This window comes from Panthera uncia, chromosome B1 (assembly GCF_023721935.1).
Source record: "Panthera uncia isolate 11264 chromosome B1, Puncia_PCG_1.0, whole genome shotgun sequence".
In the NCBI taxonomy this organism is placed as follows: Eukaryota; Metazoa; Chordata; class Mammalia; order Carnivora; family Felidae; genus Panthera; species Panthera uncia.
Genome location: NC_064811.1, coordinates 20,827,856 through 20,847,051, shown reverse-complemented (window position 1 = coordinate 20,847,051; position 19,196 = coordinate 20,827,856). Strand labels below are relative to the sequence as shown.

Below are 19,196 nucleotides of genomic sequence, written 5' to 3'. Positions count from 1 at the left end.
CTGGATTTTATTTTAAGTTCTTTTGATTGTAAAGAGCAAAGAACAAAGTAATAAAGAATCCCCTATGTCCAGGTCTTCCCTAGTGCTTCTACAGAACGTCTTAGCCATCTCCCCCATGGCATACAGCACTTTCAGTGATTAAACCATGAGTTACCCATAGGTGGAATCTTTATCTAACTTATTTCTGAATCTCCAGATCACATGGTAGACTGTCTTCTAGCAGGCATTCAGTAAATATCTTTTTTTTAATATGAAATTTATTGTCACATTGGTGTCCATACAACACCCAGTGCTCCTCCCAACAGGTGCCCTCCTCAATACCCATCACCCACCCTCCCCTCCCTCCTACCCCCCCATCAACCCTCGGTTCTCAGTTTTTAAGAGTCTCTTATAGTTTGGCTCCCTCCCTCTCTAACCTTTTTTTTCCCCCTTCCCCTCCCCCATGGTCTTCTGTTAAGTAAATATCTTTTAATTGAATATCACAATAATTGCTAGAAGAGATGGCAAGTGCCTTTACTATTAATCTGACACAAACTTTGAGTTCTTAGTACATAAAGGTCAGTATGCTAGATATAATGGGTCTACAAAAATGTTTTAAAATTGTTACTGCTTTCAAGAGGCTTATAACTAAAGTAAAAAAGATGTGTACAGAAAGTGCTATCACAGAGTGCGATTTGTAATAACCATAAAACGACAGCATGCTAAAAGACAGTGTGCTTCCAAAAGAGGGAGAGATCCTTTTCAACAGGGCTGATAACTACAGCAGAGAAGAGGTGTCATCTGAGCTGACCCTCACAAAATAGATGGATTTTCCTAATGCTAAGCAGGCAGAAAGAGCTTTCCAGGACAAGAAAACAAAATAAGAAAAGTTTTCTTTTCTTTTCTAAAAGGTGCAAGGAAGGGCACATAGGACAGTTATAGGATGGCAGAGATTGATAAAGTGAAAGGGAAAGCTAGGGACAAACTAAAAATTCCTAAATGTTGCGCTGTGGGGTGGGAACTTGTTGGGCAATTGGTAGTCACTGAAGATTTGTGAGAAGGCAGTGACATGTATTATAAGGTTTCATCTGCTTGTAGCTAAAGTTAATTGTGTTAAGAGTACATATGAAGATGGGGAAAGACGTAAGTTGAAAATCAGGAGGTGTCAGTATAAGACAAGGATACGAATTAACGTCTGAAACAAAGTTAGCACTCAATAAAAGATAGCCATCCTCCTCTTCATCACCACTGTGATCACTATGGTAATGGCCTTAATAATAAAAAGGAAGAGAAAGCTGTAAGACCACGGGAAGAAATAATTTATAGAACTTAGTGACTATTTGGATATGGAAAATAGCAAAGATATTTCAAGTCTAAATTACGATAGTAATGATGAAACTAACTGAAATGGGAAGGTCAGGACAAGATGCTCATTTTAGGAATAATGCCATAGACTCAGTTTTCAACATGTTGAGTTTGATTTCACAGAAGACACGTACAGTAGATAGTTGATCATAGAGGATTGGAGGCAAAAAAGATGTGGCAGCAAAGAGGGAAGCTGTGGAAACCTGAATGTGATGACCTGAATGTTCTTAATAAAATAAGTGGCATGTGTTGAAAATGAGTGAGGGGGAGGTAGAATCAGGGGCTACACAAGCATGGAAAACTCTGGGAAAACCTAACTGGAAAGCAGATAATGAATGACGAATCATAAAAGGATTGACAGGCAGCAAAATGAATCCACTGAAAGATGAATGGATTTAGACTGAATTCACGGTAAACATATAACTCATGTGAGTTTCCTCCCAAGTATGCCACAGTTTGGGAAAAGACAGTAGATGGCAGAGGCAGCCTTAGGCTAAGGATTGGAATGGCAGGCAGAACAGAAGTCTATGGGGCAAGAGATTGCGAGGTGCAAGGGAGAACACTGACGGGATGGTAGTTACGCCATCCAGCCTAAGTAGCCTTTGTGCAAAAAGGAGAGAACTGCCCAAAAGATCAGGGAGCTTAAGAACTAGATGACTCAAGGAGACAGGAACAAATACAAGGGGATAGGTAGGCGGACACTAACTTGTAGAGGAGGTATTTAGCATGACCACAGTTAAAGAATCAATTATTTCAACAAACACTTCTTGAGCGTTCCATGGGCTATGCATTGGGCTAGACGTTGCGGATAAAAAAACACAGTCCCTGCTCTTAAAGAAGGAATAATGTAGTGCAGGGATTGAGAAACTTTCTGTAAAAGGGCAAACAGTAAATATTTTAGACTTTGCAAGTCATGAGGTCTCTATGCAACTACTAAACTCTGACATTGTAGTGCGAAAGCACCCGCTGACAATAAGTAAACAAAGGAACAAGGCTTCCAATACGACATCTTTTATTAATTCCTATCATTTTCATGGGCCACAGATATCATTATTCCTCTGGTTTTTCAGCCAGGTGAAAATGTAAAAAAATATTCTTAGCTTGCCAGCTGTATAAAGACAGGTGGCAGGGCAGATTTGGCCCTTGGACTATAGTGAGTCAACCCGAGTTAGTGGGTAAGTATGGAAAAAAAAAGAGGAGAGTAGTGGGCATGTGTGTATATACATCTACATATATAACACTACACTTACCGTTCATATGTGTTCTCAGCAACCAGCGGTAGGCTTGAAACATCGACCTATTATTTCCCTCTCTACCTCTTTCCAGTCATGATGGGTAAACAACTTTAGTGTTATGTTCCCTATACCTAATAGGCTAAAACTGATACTTTCTCTACACCTTTGAGAAATTTTCAAACTTCACCAAAAAAATATTTAGACCCAACCCTTTTATTTTTTTTTTTTGAGTTTACGTCTTTACAACAAAAGATCAAACAATTCTTTCATACATGAATCATTTAATGATTGTGTTTTATGACATGTTGATAATACTGTCTGATTGCTAGACCTAAATGCACTGCCTAGAGATAGAAATATATGGCATATTTCCTCAAATATCTCTATGATTTTTGTTTACATTGCTTCCTTTCGCCATCTAATTTTGAAGGGTTTTAAAGTGAAAATAAAAATGGTTGAATAATAAAAAGCTGCCTAACATGCACTGCTTGGAATGTGATAACTCAAAGCAGCAGGATATTTCTCAGGAGTAGCAGAAGGAGCCACGATGATAATTGCTGGAGCTGGGTGAGGGGTTTATGGGAGTTCTTTGGGGTATATTTGAAATTTTCCATGATAATTTCTGACACTGTGATTGAGAGAGGTCAACTCTGTGGTGTCCATTAAGCCCCTCGGCGGCGGCAGCGACAGAGTCGTACCCAGTACCGCAAGGAAGCCTCGTAGAGGCAGGTGCACCAGGCCGTGCTGAGGCGGACAGTCGAGCGTCAGGGGCATGTGACAGGACTTACCAACCTCCTGTTTAAACAGTTCTTTACAGCTTTTCTGTTTACGTCATTTTACTTTATTTTTTAAAGTGAACTGTAGTTGTTTCAGCCTACTTTAGATAGCAGGTTCATCTGAGTTCTACGACAGAACACAGCATGTAGCAGCCTGCTGTGAGGACAAGCATATTTCAAATACAGTATCGGTATCGCTGGCTTCCACGGCCAAAATTTTAAGGGAAGAGTGAGTCAGTTCATTCCCATCTCATTCTTTTAATATCTCAGAGCATCAGGAATAAATTGCCACATAATACTTTTATCACGTTGAAAAGTTCAGGCCAGTACGGTACATGATTTTTTCCTTCTTCTACACAACATTTTCAGGATTACTGCAGCTAAACAGGTGTGATCCTCGGTCACTGAAAGTAAAAAGGAAGAGCATGCAAACACTGTGCTGGAGTGGTTCTTACCCAGGCTCCCGTGTAATGACTGACATACACTCCTGATACCAACAAGCACTTTTCGCTCTGCATTATGTAACTTGGCATGGCAAAATAAAGTGAAAAATGAACAATAGCCAACCTGTGCTTTCCTCATGTATACCAAAGGTTCTTTGAGATGTTCAGGAGGTGCAGCAGGATGGCTAGGTAAAGGAAACCTAGGGACAAAAAGAGGCAGCTAAATATTATACGTTATCTGGATAAGTAATTAATTCTCTTCATTAGAAATTACTCACCTCTGTAGTCCACGTCATATATGAAACAGAGTATCTGTTAGCAAACCTGTGTGTTTTCAGAAGGTATAACAACATAATAAAACTTTAATTCTTATCCTACTAGCGTGGTAGCTTCAGATTAGCAATTTAATTGCTCGTTAAAAGTTGAATTGCACAATAATCTGAATTCATAAATTGGGGGAATTTTAAAATTACTGAGCTTAGTAAATGCTCATGTAAAAATTACCAGAACTCTTATTTTTAGCACATAAATATTGTAACACTTAGAGGGATTTTTTTAAGGTTCAAAAAAAATCTGTGAACTCACAACATATCTTTTCGTTTCTCCCAATTTCCTTTTCCATATCGCTATATATTTTTAACATAGTTGAAATAATATAAGTGCTATCTTCCATAAGAGTCATGTTTTAATAGATACAAATTTAATAAAATTTAAAAATGTTAATGTCTCATGGATTCTTTCTGTTTTCTAAGTAACTTTACATTCGTATTCCAAATGTACTGGTTTTATTAAGAAAACATTTGTTGACTCAACAATATTTGAGCCATTTTAGGTACTAAGGATATGATGGTAATTGAGACAATATCCCCTGTTCTCATATACTTAACATCTAGTAAAGGCAGTCAATAATTATAAAAAGGGACAAATTAATAGAATAATATCAGAGAGTAATGAGTGCCATGAGAAGATGAGAGCAGGGTAATGAGATAGAAGTGATTTGGAAGGATAGGGAAGGTGTCTAGGGGAGCTAATACTTGAACTAAGACCTAACTGAGAAGAAGGAGCCAACCAGGCAAAGATGTGGGGGAAGGATATTCCAGGCAGAAAGGCAGCAAGCACAAGATCCTGAGTTAGGAACACTTGGCGTGTTTAAATATCAGAAAAAGCCAGAATGGTTGAAATAAAATGATGGACGCACAGTGACATGAAATCACAGAGAGAGAGGGCAGTAGGAAAACACAACAGTTCAACATTTACTTAGAGATTCCAGTCTTTTTCGCAACAACATATAACTCCTATTGAAATTAATTGTAACACTTGTACCTACAGCAAAGCAACCATGTTCCAATAATCAAGAACCATACACTGAATTTTCAAGAAGTACTTCATTCAAAGTGGGACATCAACATGTAAAGTGTTTATGATATACCAAGCTGAACTACACCTATCCCAAGACCTAAGTGTAAAATGTTCAAATGCCCGTAAGAAACATTTCTGGAATAGAAAAAGCAACCTGGTCTACCCAACCTAGAAAACAGTTGTATTAACTAATTATTTCCAGCTAACTGTTTTTTTCTACTAAAATCTGTACTCTGTGTACCTAAATAAATTACCTTTCCCCACTCACAAATGAAAAAAAGTTACGATCTTCATATACCTCAATATTTCTTTTTATATGCAAGATAAGCCAAGACTACACTATATGGTAACTAACTTAAATTTTAAAAAAACTATATACTTCATACTGTGTGATATATCATTTGTAAAGGGACGTAGTTTAGAATTAAATTGTTTTAAAATTCTTTCACGTTATGGGGCACCTGGGTGGCTCAGTCGGTTAAGCATCTGACTTTGGCTCAGGCGATGATATCATGGATCGTGAGTTCAAACCCTGTGTCGGGCTCTGCGCTGACAGCTCAGAGCCTGGAGCCTGCTTCAGATTCTGGGTCTCCCTCTGTATCTGCCCTTCCCCTGCTTATGCTGTCTCTCTCTCTCTCTCTCTCTCTCTCTCTCTCTCTCTCCAAAAAATTAATAAAACATAAAAAAAAATTTAAATTCTTTCACGTTAATGATAGTTATTTCCAAATTTAATAAAACTTAATTTAGGACTGAAACTTGAGAGTACTTACTTATAACCTTAAGTTATTTAATGAACAAAGACATTTAATTAAAAACAGGGAACAAGAGGTGGCAACCCCAAAATCATTAATATAAAACCAAAATAAAGTTAGATTTTTATTCATTCAGAAGTATTTAATAAGAACCTACTAAGTGTTTACAGTAATAAAAATAGTAAACAAATAGGCTAAAATTCTGTCGTTGTGCAGCTCACGTTTAGTTATATGCAGAGATGAAGGTTGACAGGTAAGAACGAAGCATGGAAACTTGGGCATCACTCTTGACTCTTGTCTCTTCCTGTCCCTGAAATCCCTCTAAATCCTTCTCATCCTTTTTCATCCCACTGACACTGTTGTAGACAACAGACATCTCCTGCCTATATTCAGCCAACAGGTTCTTAAGCAGTCTCCCCTGCTTCCACACTATTTTCAGCCTATTAGCCAATTTGCCTGGCTGTATAGCCACAAGCAATGTCTTCCTTATTCACCAATGATTCTATTTCCAGTGTCTAGCATAACGCCTGGCACATACTGGAAAACCAGTACATTGCTTAGTGAATATAAAACGCAGACACGATCATGTCACCACTCTGCTTGAAATTCTAAAATGACACCCAAATGCTCTTAGGATCCTGCCTAAAAAGGCTTGAAGAAGCAGCACATCCCCACCCACGTATCTAGAATCGTCCTTTACCATGTCCCTCGCCCTGTACCACCCAGCCATAAACTCCATATAAACACACATAAACTCCAGTGTGCCACACTTTCCCAATTCTGAATCTCTGAGCCCGTTGCTCCCTTCTAAAGCACCTTTCTTCTCTACTCCTTCCCCTGACTTACTCCACCTTAGCTTTTGATTTCAATCTGAATATTGCTTCCTTCGGTAAGCCATCATGACATCCCCGCCCTGAGTTAAGTGCCTACTCCATTTGTCTGGCCCATCGCAGCACCTCTTGGACTATGTACTATCCATACTATACTATACTATAATTGTGCTCTAATTGCCTTCTTAAACCGTGTGTGCCTCAGAGATGTGAGCTCCAGGAAAGCAAAGGCTATCCAGCTTGTTCACTATCCTCAATTCCTAGCTCAGTGCATAACACATAGCAAGTACATTTAAAGCAACATTCAAAAGAAGGCAAAGAAGAACGGTGATTAGGACATTTTGGAAGTGCTCTGGTCTACTGCCTGAGGACTCTTCCAACAAATGCCATGAATATCTATAAAGACTTACTCTATCTTGTGGTCTAGTGTGAGAAACCCATTATCTAAAATCTTCCCATTTTTGGTCCACTACTGCTCAACGTTCATACCTCTCCAAGGTATGGTGGACATTTGCATATATCTACTATAACAGTAGACTGTGGGATGTTTTTATAATATATATTTATATAGAAAGACTTTAAAAAGGATTATTTACTTCTTTAATTTATATTCCTTAAAAGAGAATGATAGGTCACCTAATTCTTAATAAACTGTTCTACACAAAGTACAATGAAAACTAAGGGGGAAAAAGGTACATGTTCCATGTAAAGACTGTCTTAGTTAAATCTTTTTAGTAAGTTTAGGATTAATAACTACACTGAGTTTCTTCAACAAATATTTATCACGTGTTAGCATTGGCAGGTGGCGTAATAACTACCTGTTGACTCAAAATCATTTATTTGATGCTCTAGAAGGCACTAAAAGAAATATAAAATTCAATTATTGTCTTATAGCATTTTTAATCCAGGTGAGAGATAAAATATAAACATATGTGAGATGCAGTAAAACACATGTGCTTTGGAATCAGACAGCTGGAGGTTACGACCTAGTACTACCATTTACTAGCCATACGATCTTCAGTAAATTATTTAAGTAGTTTAAGCCTCCGTTTTCTCTTCTGTAAAATGGTTACAATAATAAATTCCACAATCATAGGGTTGTTGTGAAGATTACATTACACAAGGCAATGAATTTAAAGTGCTTAGCACAGTGCTTGCATAAAATACTCCTTCGATCAATGTGAACTATTAAATATTAACACAACAATAATTAAATAAATTAGTCAATCTTAAGTGGGAAGAACTAACTTCGGCTAGAATTACAAGCTTCAGGTAAATAACAGAATACAGAAAATTTTCTGTCTCTTTTAAACAGGAATCGGACAAAAATCTCGGGCGTGTTTACCAAAATAGGTAAAAGGAAAGTGAACAATTTTCAGGTATCATCTGTATAGCTCATGTGTCTACACCTCTATTAGGTAAGAGGACATCTTTTTTTCTACTCTGATTATTTAACCTAGTAAATTCTTCTACTTTATTTTTTGTTTTCTTTACTTGTCCATCTAATGGTTTCTGTCAATGAAAAATGCAGCACAGTATACCAAGTCCTCTTTATTCTTCTGACTTATGTTAGCAAAAACACTTCCCCACTCTGGATGTGTCTTCCCTGTGAGAAGAGCTCCCTTACTATAATATTCTTAGATTCTCCCCAGGGCTTTTTCTCGCTTGCCACAGAAGAGGTTTAGCGCCTTATCCGACTTTTAAATTTTGGAATAATAAATGGAATGTGCTCACTGATGCTTTTTAACTGGAAGGTTAAGTCTAGTTAATTCTGGAGTTCAGTTAAAGGACCCATTTTGCTCTTGCACTAAGCTACAACCTTTTATCTGGTCTTTATCAGTAATAAAAGTATGATTTTGATATCCTATTTGGCTTGTTTCTCAATTTCTTCAGAACCCAGGCGAGCAAAAAAGGTAGTACTACTTACTCCTTCAAAAATCTCAACAGGTTATACAAAAATACTTAATGTCTATTGTTAGGATACTGAAATAAGACAGTGAATGAAACTCTGTCCCTGCCATCAAGTAAACAGGCACTCACTGGTCAGACAACCATCTTAAGGAATGCATTACACTACAAAAATTGCAATCATCAGTCAAATCTCCTCAGATAAAAATTCACTGTTTGGAATTACACACAACCGGATGCTTTCATTCCACCAGTACTGGACACACAGGCCCACACAGTTATACGCTTTCTATGTCACAGTCAAATACATAAATCATCATGTTCACATTTAAGCAACCTGTGGCATCTCTAAACTTACTGTAAATTTAAAACCTTATTTGTCATGATAAACATCTATTCCTTGGAGGAATGATATCAGGGGTATCATTACGGTCAACTTCAACTGACAGATAGCACTTATACATGATGTTATTTAAGAATTCGTAAGCCAACTGGGAAAATGGCGACAAGCAGAGAAGCAAATACTGATTTTTAAAATGTGTGTCTAAGCACAGATCCACAGGCCTTCGTCTGAGTCCCTTTAGAAACAGTTCTGATAAACTGGATTATCTTATTTCCTAGTTAACAGCAGATTAGAAAGGGCAAGTTGGAAACAAAAGTGTTAGAAACTAGAAAATGCTAGAGACACAGGCACATTGAACAGCAGCTTTAAAAAAAAAAGAGAGCAGACATAAGAACTCCATTAGGCTATAAACTCCATGAGGGTAGGAATTGATTTCTTGTTCTATACTATATTCCCAGTGCCTAGCATAGTGCTAGCCCATGGTAGGTAATAAATAACAGATGAATAACACAGTATTGAATAAACTACAAAAGCTAACACTCTAGATCTATATTCTTTGTAGTAAGAAATAGTTTTACACACCACAACAGATTCTGAAGACAAATCCAGATTAAAAAAACACTGATTTTCTTAAGAATGACACCAATTTTGAAAAAAAAAAAAAGTTAACTATATTTAGAATGGTTGCTTTATAAAGAGAGAAGAAGGGTAATATCCAAAATGGCACCAATAAAAAGAATGTTGATAAGCTTCAGTTATCTGAAATATTAACTTATTTCCCTAACTATATTGGATAAAGGAGTTATTAATATAAAAATTTTGGTGGTAAAAACCCCCATATGGTCATTACCCATTCTCAGGCAAGACTGTAATTTTTAAATATATCAACTTATGTGAAATGTTACATAAATACTAATGAGAAATAATAATATAATGAGTGTACATAGCAATATTATATTCATTACTTACAAAGTAAATACAGCTAAACGTAACAGTATCTCAAAATAGGTAGGAAAAACTCACACACTCAGTTCACTATAAACAGCATTCTGAAGTTTCTTCTCCCAACCTATTTTTTAAAAAAAAGAATAAAACATGTGAACATATTAGTTTTCAAAAGAAGCATACATTGTAATAAAGCATATCTCACTAAAACTCTGACATCATATTCATTTGTGAAAGAACTTTATCAATTGTCAATTGCTGTGTCAGTGTTATGAAGGAATTATTTCTTACACATCCACTGTGTCCATTGGCAAACACTGAGTAGCAAAATTCTCAACATATTGTCTTTTAAGCAGAACTACCGCACCAGCTTCTCCAGATGGGAGGACCACTGCCCCTTCCACGGCTCAGGGGTTCAATGAACGCCAAAGCAGAGCTAAGTGATGCACTGCTGGTGCTATGGGGGATGTGCCAAGGGAAGGGCAAGAAACAGCCAGGCACCTGACAAAGACAGATCGTAAGCAGTCACAACTAACTACTTCGTAAACTCCTGAACAACAGAAACATTATTAGAGGTACCCCCAGACCGGTTAGCCTGGCCTCTAACAACTTGAACTTTTCTGGAAAAGTAAACCACTTAACATCTCAATTTCCATGTGCAAGGGCTAGGATAGGGAACCTCTCTTCTTGCTGTCAAGAAAATTAGGATTTCCTTTTCTTTGAAATGACAGAAAAGAAGAGGGGCGGGGGGAAGTATAGAAGGAAAAGCAGCCATGAACAAAAAGTAAAAGAGGAGGTGCTTAGAGAGGGAGATTCTTCACACATTCAGGATGTGTTTTGATCAGGAAGTAAACAGTATTTAAAACTGGTTACTGCAAAGCAGTGATTCCCACAGTGATCCTGAATTTTTGCAGCATTTTATAGAAATATCTGAAAGTTCTAATTCTCCTCAACTAGAAACCTATCCAGACACTGTTTCACAATTTTGAATGAGTAACTGTTAGGCCGGTGATAAAATATTCCCTCCAAATAAAGTATTTCTTTCTTTTGCCTTAACGAATTAGGAGGAAAAAAGCAACTTACAAACCTGATATTTTAAAGAATTCCTTAATATCTTCTTTTAGTGATTCAAGTTTAATCTCCGGTCTCTGAAGACTGGCCTAATTTAGAAGAAAAAGAAGAAAGGAAAAGACAGAGGTCAAAAGTCAGTCATTTACAAAGGAGTGTCCAAACGTGCACACTATTTTAAAAATTCCTTTTTGAAGTCACAGCACCTCAGAATTATCTAGAACAGCTCATAAGAAAGAAGACTTTTTCACCTACTCTTAAAATACAGGATCTGTGATGGTACACTGCAGTCTACTCCACATACAAAAACTTATAGCTTAGGAATACTTAATATTTTTATCTAGAATTTTCATCTTTCTGAATCTTAATATCTATTTTTCTAGCAGGAAGAACACTCAGCTTTTATAAATCCATTCTCTTAATATTGTGTCAAACATATACGGTGGCATTTACAACTAATGACCAAAAACCCAGTTGCATCCCTGATAGATGGATTTTTCCTCGTCAGATTGCTGCTCAATGCAAACCTGCATTTGTTGTGCGTAATTACAGAAAACACATAAAATTACCAGTTCAAAATACGTATTCGTGTCTCCTTCATCTCCACGTGCATGCTTTCTATTCTATTCATTTTTCACACTGTAATATTTACCAAAAGTAATCATTTCCTCAATTTATAATGGCTTCTGTAATTTTCAAAGTGTTGATCTCTCATCATCTAACTTTTTCTATCAAATTTTAAAAGCATAGTGCTTCAGAAGGCATTTCTATTAGGGTTAACTCATGATAAGCATTTCAAACGTTAAGAAATCAAAAATTGATCTTCCACTACTTTGCTCCTTCTCTTCTATTTTTTAATCTTCATCTATGAAATGACCATGTACCAGATCTTCTAAGTCAGAAACTTCAGTTATTCATAATTCTACTCTAACTCTTCAAGGCACCGACCCCTTTCTGGGAACATGAAACATGACATTGGAGACAGTGAGTTATTGTTTGGTTTGGGGTTTTGCTGTTGTTGTTGTTGTTGTTGTTGTTGTTGTTGTTGTTTTTTCATCTCCCTGATTTCCACATAAAAACAGACCAAGCAACTGAACGGGAAAACCAAAACCCCATGGAAAACATTTACAACAAAACTTGGTGATAAGATATCCCCTACAAACTTAAAATACAAACGGCTGGGGACAAACCAATAGCCACAAGACTTGTACGGTATTAGCGCTTGTGCAGGAAAAAAGCAGAAGGAAGTAAGCAGTTGTGGTATGCGATGGATGTGAAAACAGGAGAACCCCAAAATAGCCAACACTATTTTCACTGGAACATATGATGAGCCAATTTTAGAACAGGAGCTAAAACTGGGAGGGGTTTTGCCCAACTGAATACAGCAGATGAAGTCTGAACAGACTGGAGCAGCCGAGCAGCTATGAATTCTTGACGCTGACCAACCAGCACCCCCTTTCTAGACAAGGTCACACTAAGGAGAAAATCCTGATAGAGTAATAAAAATTGAGGATGACAGGGAACCAATGGATTGCCTGGAAAAGTGGTAAATAAAGGAAAAGGCATGTATCTTGCCTTTCCTATAGAAACTGCACCACAGGGTAGTTACGTAATAGATAAGGGGAAATAAATGTTCCTTGATAAAAAGTATTCTAGCTGATAACTAAAACAGATGTGATATCATCAGAATATCACCATTCTGCAACCTCTAACATATTACTAACTCTAGGCACTGAGCAGAAATAGCTGTTAGCTTTACAAAAGACAACCAGATATTATGTGCTTCTTAACGAAAGAACACTCTAATGCCAGCAGTGATGACCACAGGGGAGACACTCAGTCTGATCAAGCCAGTGGTCCAGCTGTCAATTTATAAGTCATGTAAAGGACAGACAAACATGCTAAGTTGCACCATGAGGGTGCAATCAGAGAAATCCAGGATATGAGAAATTCTAAAGGTCAAATGGCTCTGTTCTTTAGTTAATAAAGTGTAAGGAAAACCAAAGGAAGGAGAAAAAAAACCAGTAGATTAAAAAAAAACATAACAAAAAAAATTTTTAATTGGCAAGACTGAGTTAGGGTGTCTTAGTGTGAGGGATATACCCTTGGTTAATAAAACTATCAAGAAATGCAGGAAAGTGATTACCATAAAAATCAGGTTGTTGGGGAGGGAGGAGTTTGTGATGAGTGGGGCAAAAGGAAGGGATTCTGGTGTGGCAAAGTTTCATTGTTACAAGGTTGTTCATCTTATAGTTCATTACATTATAGGTTTGTTTTATAAAGTTTCTATCTGTGTTTCGAGCATCAAAAAAGAAAAAGAAAACTACATCTCCCAATTTATTCTCTCTCCATTCTAAAGTCCCACACGTAAGCCTAAGTCCTTACCATTTCTCATCTGGGTCAAGGTGACAGCTTCTGAACTGGACATCTTGCCACTTTATTTACATTCCAATTACTCCCTAGGGAGCATTCTCATACTCCCTTAGCCTACTTTTTCTTCTTTCTTAGCATTCACTACCTCCTAATATACCATATGATTCATGTATTTACTGTGTTTATTGGCATGCTGTCTATCATCATTCGCCAGAAGTGGTGAGCTCCCTAAGGCAGAGGTCTTTGTCTTTTTGTTCACTGCTGTATCCCAAGTGCTTAGAATAGTTACTTTCACACAGCAGGTGTTCAATAAATGTTTGTTGAATACATGAACCAATTTCTCCCTTTACTAAATCCATCCTCCAGCGTCTTCTTCCCCAAACAAGGCTTTCCTGACTGCAAATCTCCACAGCATACACAGGAAGTCTAAACTGTTCAAAAGGGTACACTTGCCCTTCACGACGTAGACCAACTTATCAGCTCTCCAAATTTATCAGCTGCCCCTCCACCAAGCTAACAACATCCTGTCTTTTCTTACACCTCTTCCCTCAAAACACCCTACTCCTTAGTCACAGTGAACTACATTCACTGATCCCCCAACTGCCATATATTTTAAGGGTTCCAGGCCCCCCCCCACCCCTTGCCTACAAAGATAGTACACTCCGTTTCTCTGTGATGGCATTTATCAGATTACACTGTAATTTTCAGCTCACCTATTTTTCTTTTTGACTCTTAAATTCAAAGGCAAGGATTATGAATTCATTTTTGCATATCAAGTATTAACTCTAGTAATTTTTGCGTGACAAAATTATATTGATCCAACCATGTACTAGCCTTTTTAACCAATTTTCACCCAAATAAACAAGGAACTTCATAAAACCTATGTTTTAACTAAAAAGACTGGTTTCCATTCTATTATTCCTAGGATTTTAAAAGCTGCAAAACCTGGCTCATCATTCAAAAGTACTAGAGCAAAAGGAAATAGATTTTCTTTTACTAAGCCTATACTTGGAAATGACTCAGAAGTCACATAATTTAAAGAATTTCAAGAGAAAAAACTGGTCATTCCTTCTAAACATCTTCAAATATTTTAAGGTTGCTAGACTTCCTAGATATATATATATATTTTTTTAATCAAAGGCAAACCAAATTCCTAATCATCAACAGAATTATAAAAATCTTGAGAAATTTGAAAACCAAAAGCAGGGTCACTGATAGGAGGGCAACATGGTAAGACAGTTCTCAAACATGTTTTAGTATAGCAGCATAATCCTTTTTTCAAATGAAATCTGAACCCAATGAAAAACCGTACTATATAAAATACATGGAAAGTGATATAAGTAGACAACGCAAAGGAGTGTTTTCTCATTGTCGAAGGTATAGTTATAGTAAAAATGTATATCTTTATTATGCTATAGCCTCAATAATCCAGTTTGTTTTTGCACTTTGCTTTGGTTGCTCAATATAAGGAAAAAGTCTTGATTCACAGAGATAAGTGCTTTCACTTTTAATAGCCTTCCTGGCCATGTCAGCACACTCACAAATTAAACTGCTGCAGGAAATCAAAAGAGTAATGGGAACTTTCTTTTTTGAAAACAAATCCCGAAATCATTTACTATAAATACAAAAATCAGACCAGCTTCTGATGCTTATAACTGCTAAACCTACACATATCATGATGTTGTTCCCACACGATTTGTCACTGGCTGGCTTGTCCCACATCGCAGCAGTCCACCACGAAGGGAGCTTTGTTGAGCAGGTGCACCTACACTCTTCCTACCCCTGCAGTAGGATCCTCGCCCAAATATTCTGAAAGACTCATGCAGAGTTATATCCTTCCTCATCAGCGACACATTTCTAAGTGTCCTTAACATATGAAGATGATGAAAGCAACAGGGTTTTATCCTGGGACCTATTTAGAGACAAGTTAATTTGGAAGCACGACAGTGGATTATGAAGTATTTAATATAAAAATGCATCTGAAAGAGTGTTGTTTCTTAATATATTTTTAAATTAAGAATTTTTAAATGAATAGGACATTTCCTGAGTCCTTGGATATATCCGAGCACAGTTTTGAAACTACTTGGGACTAAATAAGGATAGGATTTGGCATCAGAAGACCGTGAATTATCTCTCAGCCTTATTTATTATCTTGGTCAAGTCATTTAACCTCTCTGTATTCTCTATTCTCAGTGTTCTTTATCTAATAGGGAAAGTAATATCTGAACTAGGTTATTGTGAGACTCACATAAAAAAATTTTCAAAGTTATTTTTAGGCTGTTGAAGTCCAGTGTAGATTAAAGTTGTGTTATAAAATATAAGAGATGTCCAGATGGCAGTGGACTAAATGTAAAAGACTTCCAGGGAAGGAGTGCCTGGAGGTACAGGTTTTTAAATCTACAACAAAATTTAAGCCTTTCTTTAAACAAAATGCCTTTAGCTCACTATGAGAGCTGGCAAAATATGATCAAAAATATAATCTAATGAGAGTGTACATTGCCCTGCATATATCCTTCACCCATTTATTTATGTTGACATTTCTGACATCCTCTATCATTCTGCACTGTAAAAACACATGACTGTCTCTGCCCCCTCTACCCCTCACACACACACACACACACACACACACACACACACACAAATCCAGTTTCTTTCCACGTCCACCATAACAGTCTTAATCCAAAGCATTAGCCACTGGCCATCCTAAATTTCTAAACCTGGTGAGTAAAGAAAATTGGAGAAATAAGTGGCTAATGTCGTGGGTGAGTCAAAGAAACTGGGAAGTAACGTGAGACTAGATACTCCATGAAGAACAACCAGGGCACAGCAAGGTCTACAAAGAGGGTTCCAGTGATCTTTTAATTCCCTCTAAAGAGGCCCCAGCCTATCCATTTCTCACTATGCCACCATGCTAATCTTGGACTTCATCTTTCTGAAAGGTCTGAAGAATCACAGAATTTCAGGGTTAAAAGAAACTACAGAGTTTTTATAGGTCAACTAACCATTTAATAGCTGACTGTCCTCTCAAAGGGGTTTTGTAGCTTAAAAACTCTAACTCAGAAACTCTAAACTAGCTTTCTAGCTTAGAAACTCACTACATCCCTACTTAGCCAATTCCATCTTTGAATTATTCCATTAGAAAATTCTTTATTATGAGCTAAAATTGACTACTCTTACCATCTGCCACCATCACAAACACACAAACACACACATAATGTCACAGAAAATAAGCCTAATCCCTTTTCTGTAAGAGACCCTCAAATATTCGAAGAAAACTACTGAGTCTTCCCTAAAAGCTTCTTTTATCAAGGTCACATATATTTACAGATGTTCCAAGTTCTCTTTATATGACAGATTCTTCTCACCACCCTGTCCATTCTTCTCTGGGCAAAGTCTAGTGCAACCAGTCCGCTACTGTAATAACTTCCTAACTGACCTCTCTACTTTGCTCTTTCCACTAGACCCCTGATTCTCAAACTTTTAACCCTCAGGACCCTCAGTCTCTTAAAAATTGAGGATCTGAGAGTACTTTATGTGGATGATATCAACTGATATTTATAGCATAAGAAATTAAAACAGAAAAAAACACATTTGTTTATTATTATGGAATTTCCTCAGAAAATTGGAAACTGAATTACTACATGATGCAGCCATTTCAATTCTGGGTATATACTCAAAAGGGACTTGAACATATATTTGCACACGCATGTTCATAGCAGCATTATTCACAATAACTAAAATGTGGAAGCAACCCAAGTGTCCACAGACAAATGGATAAGCAAAATATGATATGTACACACAATGAAATACTACTCAACCCTTAAAAAGGAAGAAAGTTCTAACACATCTACAACATGGATGAACCTTGAGGACATTATGCTAAGTGAAGGTAAGCCAGTCACAAAAAGAGAAATACTATATGATTTTCCATATATGAAGTGCTTACAACAAATTCAAAGTCAACAAAGTCAAATTCATAGAAACAGAAAGTAGAATGGTGGTTGCCAGGGGCAATGGGGAAGGTAGGAATGGAGAGTTAGCGTTTAGGGGGTACCAAGTTCTAGTTTGGGATAATGAAAAAGTTCTGGAGATGGATGGTTTAGTGATGGTCACAAAGCAATGTGAATTAATGAATGTCACCAAACTACACACTTAAAAAGGGTTCAAATGGTAAATTTTATGCATATTTTACCACAATAAAAATTATTTATTAATTCATTTAAAAATAACAATATAAACCCATTATATATTAGCCTAAATATTTTTATTTAAAAAAACTGTATTTTCAGAAACAGAAATTCGTGAGAAAAAGAGGCACTGTTTTACATTTCTACAAATCTTTGATGTTTGGCTTAACTGAATACAGCTGGATTCTTCAATCTGCTGTGATATTCCATCTGTGGCACTGTTATTTTGATTGATGTGTATGAAAAAAATCAGTGTCACACAGAGATGTAACTGGAAAGAGGAGAGTATTTTAATATCCTTTTCAGATATTGTAGATATTTCTCCTTTAATAGTATAAATGGTATACCAAAATTTGGCTAGTATTTACCTAAAAATTAGTTGCAATGTGGAATCTGAACATCAATAAACTTTTTATGTTTTATTACATAAACATGCATCATTTTGCCTTGTACTTTAAACCATTCTTCTACCTATACATGATTTCATAACATTATGCATTGATCATTTTGAATATATGAAGTGATGCAGTAGATCAAAAACACTTTACCAAAAAACATCAAAAAGTAACATTCTTTAACATCACCATCAATATCATCAGAAAAGTGTTTAAATATTGGGAAGCCATCAATTTCACAGTGGTGGATTCAAGCTTGAATTTTATCATTGGCAAGAGATAATAATTTTCCTTGAAATAACAGGTCAATGTTGCTCACTTTAGAGAAAATATCAGCCCAAGTCCGAATGACAATAGTTTGTCAATTGCTCTTTCAAGTAAAAATGGTGTTTCACTTAAAAAGGAGTAGAAGGAGCTGGGCAATTCAGCTCGTATCTCAATGGCAGGAATACTTTTTTCTGGATAATCATATTTCAATACACAGCAGAAGTGTCTTATGCATACTTTCTATTTCCTCAAATAGAATATTGTAAAAATGTGTATTCGAGGAATGAGATTTAATAAAATTAATAATTGTTTACTGTTTCATCAAGGACATTCAAGTAAAACTGACTTTTTTTTTTTTTTAACCGTGACTATTCAGTGGTGAAGAATACAATGACTACTTTGGTACTACTTTGGAATGAGTTTGGTACCAGTTCCCGGTTTTGAGCTAAGACACTGGCAGTTAAACCCATCACCATTGCTTCTGTGCTGATGCAAATGTTAGCACAATAAACTTTTTAATGGTTGTATTATATAAAATAATTTTGACCTGAAAGGGTCTTAGGGGCCACTGGAGATCCACAGACCATACTTGAAGAACCACTGTGCTAGACTTTAGCTTTCTTGAGGACAGCTGTCTTTCACAATTAGATATTTGCCCTGCCATACAGATGAGTCCTTCCAATAAAATGTATCCCTAGTAATAACTCTTTTTCTGGAAAAGACACCCAATTTAGATTCTTCTGGGTCGTCAAGGGAGGGGCAAAAGTTTCTCTTGAGCCTGAAAGATCTTGACTGTCTTCAGCTCAAAACAGTCCATGTACCAATGCGGCACATTTTGGAGAGACTTGTTCTGAACTCCTTCACTCTCAGGAAGTGTCCTACAACAGAAAACTTCTTGCTGTGCCTACATTAGGAATTCACTCCAATTTTCCATCTTGAGTGCTACCTAAACCTTCTCTGTCCTGAGCTGT

General features: G+C 36.7%; 1 protein-coding gene across 2 annotated transcripts in view; it reads right to left on the bottom strand.

Annotated features, from left to right (window-relative positions):
• The window catches only part of TBC1D19 (TBC1 domain family member 19), a 146,737-nt gene that overhangs the window by 110,671 nt on the left and 16,870 nt on the right, over positions 1-19,196 (bottom strand). Inside the window, exons 2-4 of one of the 2 annotated variants that reach the window (XM_049631874.1) lie at positions 11,023-11,095; positions 10,014-10,059; positions 3,923-3,998 (exon numbers count right to left, since the gene is read on the bottom strand). In XM_049631874.1, coding sequence (XP_049487831.1) covers positions 3,923-3,998; positions 10,014-10,059; positions 11,023-11,095 — 195 coding nt within the window. Of the gene's footprint in view, positions 1-3,922; positions 3,999-10,013; positions 10,060-11,022; positions 11,096-19,196 lie in introns of those variants that run through there. The other variant, XM_049631875.1, reaches the window with a different exon arrangement.